At 39.2% G+C, this 10,498-nt stretch overlaps 1 protein-coding gene across 1 annotated transcript in view; it reads left to right on the forward strand.

Annotated features, from left to right (window-relative positions):
* The window catches only part of LOC121418251 (probable methyltransferase TARBP1), a 64,759-nt gene extending 55,855 nt beyond the window's left edge, over nucleotides 1-8,904 (forward strand). Inside the window, exons 23-27 of the mRNA XM_041612006.1 lie at nucleotides 3,124-3,392; nucleotides 3,851-4,039; nucleotides 6,821-6,945; nucleotides 7,457-7,593; nucleotides 8,578-8,904. Coding sequence (XP_041467940.1) covers nucleotides 3,124-3,392; nucleotides 3,851-4,039; nucleotides 6,821-6,945; nucleotides 7,457-7,593; nucleotides 8,578-8,731 — 874 coding nt within the window. The 3' untranslated portion in view covers nucleotides 8,732-8,904. The remainder of the gene's footprint in view (nucleotides 1-3,123; nucleotides 3,393-3,850; nucleotides 4,040-6,820; nucleotides 6,946-7,456; nucleotides 7,594-8,577) is intronic.
* Nucleotides 8,905-10,498: the final 1,594 nt, after the last annotated feature.

Below are 10,498 nucleotides of genomic sequence, written 5' to 3' on the forward strand. Positions count from 1 at the left end.
TTTGGAACCTATAGATGAGCTGAAGAAGAGTAAGCAGATGTTTGTCTGGACAGACAAATGCCAAGAAGCCTTTGACTTGGTTAAGAAGATCCTAAGCTCTAATCAAGTATTGTGTTACTTCGATCCAAGCAAAGAGGTAACTCTCGCAGTGGATGCGTCACCCTACGGGATAGGAGCTGTTATCTCCCATGTGACGGAAGGAGCTGAGGCACCCATTGCCTATGCATCCAGAAAGTTGACTAAGGCCGAGACAAATTATTCTCAACTAGAAAAGGAAGCACTTGCCATTGTCTACGGTGTGAGATTTTTCCATCAGTATCTTTGTGGTAGGAAGTTTACACTTCTGACCGACCACAAACCATTGACCTTTCTCTTGGGACCAAAGAAAGGGATTCCTGTGCTTGCAGCATCACGGTTGCAACGTTGGGCTATTTTGCTCTCAGGATACGTGTACGAAATTAAATATCGTACTTCTAAGCAGAATGCCAATGCTGATTTTCTGTCACGTCTTCCCAGTTCTGGAAAGATTGAGAGCCAGCAGGATGAGTTTGTCGTCAAGTGGACTGAAGAGGCTACTAAGACGAATGAGGCAAAGTTGAAGTCCTTGCCGATTACAGCCGAGAAGATACGACAGGCCTCGGAGAAGGATAAGACCTTGTCAAGAGTTCGGATATTTGTCCTGAATGGATGGCCACGTCGAGACGAGCTATCACCAGATTTCGATGCGTGGCTAAGGAAGAAAGATGAGATGACGGTGGAATCAGGTTGTTTGTTGTGGGGAACAAGGGTTATTATCCCAGAATGTCTGCAGCAATACATCTTAGAAGAACTCCACCGAGGTCATCAAGGAATGGTGAAGATGAAGAGTCTTGCTCGGATGCATGTGTATTGGCCAGGTCTTGATCAGGATATTGAACGATTGGTACAATCTTGTGCACCATGCCAAGCCATGCAGACTTTACCATCTGCAGCTCCGGTGAATCCTTGGGCATGGCCCTCACAGCCATGGCACAGAGTACATGTTGACTTTGCTGGACCATTTTTGGATCAGATGTTCTTGTTAGCTGTCGATGCTCACAGTAAATGGCCAGAGGTCATTCCCATGAAATCTACAACAGCTTCAAATACCATTAGAGTTCTGAGGAGTCTATTTTCACGACATGGTCTTCCTATGGAAGTGGTATCGGATAACGGACCCCAGTTCGTTGCAGAGGAGTTTTCTATCTTCTTGAAGAAGAATGGAATCCAGCACATCAAGTCTGCCGTGAAGCACCCAGCTTCTAATGGGGAAGTGGAACGTTTTGTTCAAACCTTCAAGAAGGCCATGAAGAAAGCAAGATCAGATGAAGGTGATGTGCGTCTGAAGTTGGATAGGTTTTTGTTGTCATACAGAACCACTCCTCATGTGGTTACTCAAGAAACACCAGCCAAGATGCTTATGGGGAGAGAGTTGAGGACACGCCTGAGTCAAGTGAGACCAGATTTAGGCTTGAGGTACAACAGAAGAGAGCTCCCAAGAAAGATAGAGTGAGGATGTTTGAGGTTGGAGAACAAGTAAGGGTTCTTGATTTTCGGATCAATGCTGATAGGTGGTCTGAAGGTGTGGTGACCAAAGTCCTTGGTCCAGTGACTTATCAGGTTGCGGTTGATAGTTTTCTGTGGAAAAGGCATGTTGATCAGATCAGAAAGATGGTACAGCATGTAGATTCCAGGTTGAGGTTGGAGCCATTCAAACCAACGGTACCAAACACAGATATGCACAGAGATCATATCACAATCACAGACACCTCAACAGACAAAGACTTGCCAAACACACCAAGTACATCACAGAAACATACATCTCAATCACCTCAGAAAATCACTCCAACTCAACAGAACAGTCAGACAGAGCACCAGCCAAACAAAGAACAAATCTTGCGTCGTTCAAAACGTCAAATCACAAAACCAGATCGGTTAAATTTGTAACTTTAAGTGTATATATATATACATTTGTGTCAGGCAAAATCTGTGACATTTTAATTTGTTTAGTTAACCTTTGATATGTTTCATGTTATATTGGAAGTACAGTAAATATGAAGCTTTGATGGCACATTCTAGCTTATTGATTAATAGTGGATGAAAAGTACTTGTACACTAATGAATGATAAGAATAAGTTTTCTACAATTGTTGTTTTTCTTTGAGTAACAGATGACTGCTATTCTCAAACTCTGTATAAAACAAAAAAAAAATAATATCTCAAATCAAGATTTTTATATCTAAACTCACTAGTGACTATTAATAGTTTGTATTTAAAATGTTTGCAATTATCAAAGATATAAGCTGTCAACAATTCTGAAACTTAATACTGAAGTCAAATAGACAGAATGTTTCCGTACAATATCCATCTTTTCAAATTTAAACCAACAGACTTTACATGTAGTTCAGTTGCAGTTTATTTGCTCTAATGCCAGGATGTATTTGTCTGGAATGTCATTTTTTTTTTCATTATAAGATATTGTTGTATGTAAATAACCTTGCGATGTCCATAAGTTCTGGACTTGTCAGGATTGAAACTGTTTGTACAAAAAAAAAAAAAACAAACAAACATGCACTTATATGCAGAATGCATGGATATGTATTTTTTTTTTCAAGAGGAAGGAGAGGAGATGTGGTATAGCGCCACCTTGTGAAGTGTGCTAATAAATGTTGAAGTTAAAATGGTACTTCGTTGATCAGTCTCCGTTGTTAACTTGTCGTGTGCCTTGGGAATGATGTGGGGACAAACACCACAAAAGTGACCGGAAACACCAGCTTAATTTCATCCAATACACTTATGTGTACTATTTAGGCGTCTATAAGATGCCTTTTTACAAAATCGGGTTTCCCTTGTAGTTTTAGCTTTTCATTCTCAATAATGGTCGTTTTGAGGATTTATTAGTTCTAATACATGCACTTGTACACATGTTTCATCTTGGTTTGAGAATTTGTAAATCGGCTGCTCACAAAGTTAAACAATACCTTTAAAGCTACCTTAGAGTGAAAGAATGAAAGAGAGTAAATGCAAGAGAGTAACTTTTTAGGAAAGAAGGAATGACAATAAGTTTTAAAGTGTCATCATCCCTCCTTATCTTACATCCATACAGTGCTCTTCAGTCATTGAGAGAGAGAATGAAAGGGAACTTCTTCATCAGTTACTTCCATCCTATCGATCATTTTAGTGTTGAGACCATGGTGTATACCATGCCTCGGTTGACCCTGGTCACCGATGATGAACTCATTCATCCAGAACTCTTCCTCATGTCAGATACGTCACCATGGAAACGGGATAACGATGACCTCGTCGTACCCCTGTACAGCAGGACTGATACACTCAGGACGTGTAATCTCAAAGAAAAGCTGAAAAGTAGATCAGGTTTGTTTGAAGACTCCCATGGGGTAGCTGACACCAAAGTGTGTTTTTTACTTATGGTCTAGCTTTTTTTAAAGCCAACGAATTTGGGTAATGATTCTGATACCTGAGCAAGAGGGCAACTTAAACCTTTTTATTAACACATGTTCTGCATATTCTGGTCTGAAATAATGCTTTTAGTTGTGTGATTATTTGGCTATAAATAGAAGGTAGACTAATATGCAGAGTCTACTGAGTGGTTTATGATGTTATGTATAAAGAATCAAGGAAAATGAGTTTGGATTTACAAAAGCAGTTGACTTTTTTAAAACTAAATTCATTGAATATTTTATTCCTTCCAAATGTAATTGTATTTACCTTTTTACTTGATGAAAGAAATTGTATTGATTTTTTTTGCTGTAAACCATGTTTTCTCTATAAAAACACGAAACATGAAATGTTTGGGTATACTTGATGAACAGTGAAAGATGCGGAGATCTGTGAGGGACATTGGACAGAGGACGCATCGGGAGACATTCAGAAGAAGATTACACCCTGGAAAGACTCACATATACCCGGCTTGGAATCCTCTCAAGGTCAAGGTCAAAGGTCACCTAGGGGTCATCTCGTAGTTGTTGCTTCACTCGTCGACAGGATACCAAATCTTGGAGGTTTGTTTACTTTTACCATGGTTTCCAGGGGGAGGGAGGGTGGGTGGGCACTGCCACTTAAAGGTGGACTCCATGCTCATTTACAAACACTTTTAAAAGGGTTGCTTTGTTCAATGGTGGAAGAGTTATCAGATTAAACCAAGAAGTCTTGTAACTTAACTTCCAATGGGCAATAAATTTTTCAAGCAGCTCTTCGTTTCCAAAGAAGCCCCAAATTAAACTCCAGCAGTATTGTTGCCTTTGTTAACTGCCATTCGCAGCTGCCAGTTTCATGGGGAAAACTGAAGAATGATTTTTGTCTTGCCTGCATAGAGCGAGACTAAAGGCACCGCTTTTCTGACTGCGGCGGCGTCAAAATCTGCTATATCAAATCTTGAAATGCAGGCGAGACTGCCACAGGCGTTGAACTTGTTTTTAATTTAAATTATTTTTTCACCTTTCATATCCATAAACAAACTGGAATTTGGGCATGTGACAATACATCAATTCCTAAGCCATATTGCTGTAAGAAATTTGACTAGATTTTATCAAGTAATCTCTACTTAGTGAAGAAAGTAAGAATTTGAGCTTTATAAAAACCTGATTTTGACACCTGATTGCTTCTTACAAATACAAAATTGAAATGTGGTTGTTACAATATTATTGTTCATAATTTTATCGGTCAGATTATTGCCCGTACATACCCAGTCAAGTAAATTTGAGTCATACTGAAGATATTAGCTATTGTTACATCCTTTCTTTTTGCGTGCCTCTGAAAAAGTAAGAATTATGTACCGTAAGTAACGGTGTATTAACCGCACCCCCAACTTTGGACTAAAAAAAAAAAAAAAAATCTCACATTTACATGCATATTTGAGGTATGAAGAAACAAAATCTAAGTTTTTAAGATTTCAAAGTATCCAAAGAGATTACCGGTATGCAGAAATATGCTGTTCTTGATCGATTCATCTACAAATGTTAGAAAGAAATTAAGAACGGTCCCAACAATATTGGCAAATTACACACTCGCTCACCTCACAGGCACAGTGTACACACACAGCACTGCCATTACATTGCAAACTACGATACAGTACAAGTCATGCCAGTACATCTCATCAAATTATGATCTGTGTCTTTCCCAGCGTAGGAGGAAGAAACATTCACATTTCTTGCATCACAATCTCACAATCACTTTCAGAAATTTGATGTCTTAGCATGAATTTTGGATACGGGATTATAGGAAGGTTCAAGAAACAAAGAAATTGACATTTCTTCCAGTTGTTTTTTACGGCTTCGTGCCGTCTCTCTCGTGCGTGGTTTACATGGTATCTTATGAAAAGCAAACAGGAAGGAAAAAAAACAAGCTGGCGCGAAACGGGATTTTGAATAGCGCCAGCTTAAGTCGTACTATAACCACATTACAACGCGATCTCTAAGCTCACTCAACTCTCGCTCAGCGGTGACAAAATATTACCGAGTATGCTTGGCGTCTCTTTTAAATTAGCCAGGGAACTTCACTACTTTGAATCGAGAATAAAGTCAAAATTAGTGTCATGAAGGTGGGTGCGTTTGTTATGGACAACATTTAATTAATATTGCAATAATCGCTTCCCATTACCTGCGGCTCATACCCCTCTAAACGACATTGCCTGGGCAGCTACGCCCGGCCACTCGATGTGTTGTGAACTGGCAGACATAGTACATGTACGGGAGGGGTTACGGCGGGCTGGGTCTGACTGTCACCGTGTATAAACCGCACCCCCGACTTTTGCTTCTATCCCGCCGAGAAAAAGGTGCGGTTAATACACCGTTACTTACGGTACTCCACATATTACCAGACTGAGAGGCCGCTGAAAGTAATCATCACAAAGGCATAATTCCCTATATATACATATATATAACCTACATGTATATGGTCGTATGGGCTATTCCACGGTTACGTTACATTTGCAGCTGTAACTCCATTATTATTGATAGGAACTAAACATCTCCTTATCACAACAAAGTACACAGTCTGACTATCCTTTGTATAAAAACAAAACTTGGGAAATTCTATTATGCTCCTGGCAAATCTTTGGAATGTGTCGGTTACTCACGTTACATGATTTGGACCAACCTGTGGAATTGCCCATATGGAGTCTGGCAGGAATCTTTTGTCTACACATTTGCTCAGAAAAGTTAAAAAGTTTATGCCTTACTTTGTTTTTGCTGGCAGTTTCCAACTTTGTTCAAAGGGAATTCAAAGGGAACGTGGAGCGTTGTGGCCCAGTGGATAAGTCTTCTGACTTTGAAACAGAGGGTCGTGGGTTCGAATCCCAGCCATGGCGTAATTTCCTTCAGCAAGAATTTATCCACATTGTGCTGCACTCGACCCAGGTGAGGTGAATGGGTACCCGGTAGGATTAATTCCTTGAATGCATGAGCGCTGAGAGGCAGCTCGAGCTAAAGCCGGGGTAATAATAATGATAACAACGCGCCTCGGAATAGATTATTTCAGATAGATGGCGCTATATAAATGCCTATTATTATTATTATTAATTAGTTTTGCTATTAATCCATCTTTATTTAATTCAAGTGCTTGTGTCCGTGAGATTGGTTTCTGAATAATTTGTCACTATATTTGTGACTTAAGGATGAAATGACTGAACGAATCAATCAAATCAATGATAACGAGCATCACTTTGCTCTATAGATTTTTGTGAGAAGACTTTTGTTTATACTTGTTGGTCAGATTTTTGGCCCCCTCGGTATGCTACCGACAAAAGTTGTTTCCTTTCCATTTTGCCCTCAACTCATCTTCAGGTCTGTGTCGTACCTGTGAAATATTTGGAGCATCCTGTCTTGTGCTTGGTAACCTAGCTTTGAAAGATCATCAAGATTTCCTGAGTCTCAGTGTATCTGCAGAAAGATGGCTGCCGATCCGAGAGGTAAGACTAATCTCACTTCAAGGTCTCCCCACCAGGCCAAGGATAACCTTGCTTTCCATTTCGAAAACATGCCCCGAGAAAGTGCACAGATGATTTCTATGGTTTTAAAATGTCTGTTTTTCTCAATTTTAGTTCAAATTGAAGATTTAGCGGTCTCAGCGGAAAATTTGTTAAAGAACAAGTCCACCCCAACCAAAAATTACTATGAATAAAAAGGGAAAAATCCAACAAGAAAAACAATGAAAATTTCATCAAAATCGGATGTAAAATAAGAAAGATATGACTTTTTAAAGTTTTGCTTAATTTCACAAAACAGATATATATCACATCCTTGTCGGTATGCAAATGAGGAGACTGATGACATCATCCACTCACTATTTCTTTTGTATTTTATTACATTAAATACTGAATATTCTAATTTTCACCTCATTGTCAAGTGAAGCAAAGATTAATTCCTCCCAGAACATGTGGAATTAAAATTATTTTAATACTATGTCATATTTTATTACAGGTGAAGCCAGGAGATTTAAAAGATTACATGATTGAGCTGAGGGAACATGGATATACCCTGGTAGGCGTAGAACAGACCGCTAACAGCCAATCTCTAACCGACTTCAAGTTCCCACAAAGGACCATGCTTCTTTTAGGGTAAGTATCGGGTATCCATCAAGTAACTTTGCCATCCTGAAATCTTTCATTCTGATTGTCTGTTGAGCCCTGTTACCACAGTGGTTACCATAGGGTTACCATATGATGGAGTTGCCATAATAGTAAACTTTCGGAAATGGTCCGGGGGGCCACTTCCATTCACGAGTGGATACCATGCGTGGCCATAGGGTCTCGAAAAGCACCCTAAACATGTATTTTCCATATTCTGAAAATGCACCCCTTAAACAAGTACATGTATTGGCGTGTGAAACGCTACCCTTAACAAGTATTGGAAACAAAACGATACTCTTGGCAAGTATTCCTCGAAATGAACCCCTCAACAAGTACAGCAATATTTTATTGTAATGTCACGGGTGCGTCGGTTGTCGGTTTTACTTTTACACATCGTTTGGTTTAGTACAGCACCACCTTCCACACCTCACGCAAATCGGACTCTAAACAGGTAGTGTTGGGGCAAAAAGGACATCCTTTATAAAACATTTTAATTTTGTTTTATCACCCCTGCAAATTTGACCCTAAACACGTAGCTTTCCTAGCGAAATAGATACCCTTTTTTTATTATTTTCGTGTTTTTGTCACCCTTATCTTGAAAAAGACATCCTTTTTACGTGTTTTTTTTGGTCGGACATGGTATCCACTCGTCAATGTAAGTGCCCCCCCCCCCCCCCCCGGGAAATGGAGGTCAGGAATAATACCTCTAAATGACTACATGAATATTTTGTAAATTATTTGTGGATCATCAAAAATCATTTTGATAAGTTCAGTTTGTCCCTTTCAGGACCCACAAAAGATACTGTGTGTACGTAGAATGATTAACAGAGCTTTTTTTAACATATTTTCATAGATTCGATTGTAACCAATGCCTTTGCATTGAAAATTGTCATCTCAAATAATTCCCTTTCCCCTTGTCTTACTTTGCTTTTAATTCTTCATGATTGTGTATGGAATGTTTGATATGAACAGGAAGGAGAGGGAAGGCATCCCCGTCGAGTTGATCCAGCTTCTTGATGTATGCGTAGAGATTCCGCAACTGGGTTTCATCAGATCACTCAATGTACACGTGAGCGGAGCATTGATGATATGGGAATATACCAGACAGAGACTACTTGAACAGTAGAGCCCTAGAGATCAGAAGTCGATGAATGCCATTATAGGCTCCTCCTGCGACAATTGCTCTTGCTGAAACTACACTTAACAACCCGAGCTTCAAACCTTTTTGTCTCGCCCACCAGAGGTGAAGGCGAGACTTATTGATCCAATGTCGTCCGTCCGTCACAAACCTAATGACACGTAACTCCACAACCGTAAGTCGCTTTTCAACCAAACTTGGATGGTAGATGGACTTGGGAGACCTGCATGTTATTCTGCAGTCATAGGTCACATGATAAGGTCAAAGGTCATTTTCAGGTCAACGTTAAAGTTTACATGCAAGACTCTTTTGACACCTAACTGCAACCGCAAGTCGATTTTCAACCAAACTTGGATGGTGGATGGACTTAGGGGACCTGCATGATATGCTGCAGTCGGAGGTCACATGATAAGGTCAAAGGTCATTTTCAGGTCAACATTACAGTTTACATGCAAGGCTCTTATGACAAGTGTTATTCCATCCCAGTTATTTCACAATGAAGTTTCAATAGAATTCTGTTACGTGCCCTCACAAATCACGATATTTTTTTTTATTTTCATAAGTTGGCGAGACACAAAATCGCTTTTGCCTTGTCCTTGACCTAATTGTCATCAGGATCATTTCAACAAGCTTTATCACTCAAGCTATCTTGCTAATGAAAGAAACAAGGAATAAACATTTTGTGTGTTATTTCCTTGTAAGGAGGGGGGGGGGGTGATCAGGGACATGGCATATGTTAGGCCATGAAATGTTGGAACTGACCTTTGAAGTCATGTAGGTTTATTTGATACATGTATTTGAATTTCCATTCACATTATGTATTTTTTTACATGTATAAAAAAAAGGAACTTGTAGGTAACCCCCTCCACCTCATTGGCCCAAATTCAGAAAGGCGATTTTGAAAACCCATGGTTGAGTCCATGGTTTATGCAGATTTCCTGTATAAATTACGCTTAATTTAGCGCGTATCTGGCGCATGTATAAAAATGTCCAATTTTGACGCGCTTTTGTCACTGTGCGCCAAATTGACGTCTGTTACCATGGTTAGATACGCTATTTTATTCACGAGTCCTCTGTTTGAAGAGTGGAATCATGAATAAAAAACATCTGGAAAAATCACATATCCAAGAAGTTATGTTAAACAAAGTCTTTAGCAGTGCTTTGGTTGGGTCACTACTTTCCAAGTTCATGACACCATTATCATGAGTTGAATCGAAGGAAAATTCTTGATCTGATGTAAGATCAAGGCCAGGAATTTCAATTCTTTGTGTAAAATGTTTTGTTATATGCCACATAACAAAACAAACTTGTCTTCCTTGGTAATGTTAGTGGATAGATGCCTGCAATCAACTTTTCTTTTCCTCGTATTTTTATTGTAATGTATTGTAAGAATTATTAAGAAATTCATCTTATCTTGAATGACATATGTTGTGTACTTTTTATCCTATGTATTATAAATGTGATAGTAAGAAAATAAATTGTAACCTTATTTCTCTTAAGATTTCATGGTCAAAAGTGGCTTTTTGTATGACTTGAATATCAAAATCGGTTTTGAATCATGTATAGAATGAATCATCATGTGCTGTTGTATTTGATTTCACTGCAATGTCATACTTGCAATAATCTGTGAGAACAGTCTACAGCTGCCTCCCACCCCCCTCCCCCAAAAAAGGATGATGGTGATGATCATGGTGGTAGTGGTGGTGACGACCACGACCACCATGACCATAATCAAGAAGAAGATGATGATAATGA

This window comes from Lytechinus variegatus, chromosome 7 (genome assembly GCF_018143015.1).
Source record: "Lytechinus variegatus isolate NC3 chromosome 7, Lvar_3.0, whole genome shotgun sequence".
NCBI classification, from domain to species: domain Eukaryota; kingdom Metazoa; phylum Echinodermata; class Echinoidea; order Temnopleuroida; family Toxopneustidae; genus Lytechinus; species Lytechinus variegatus.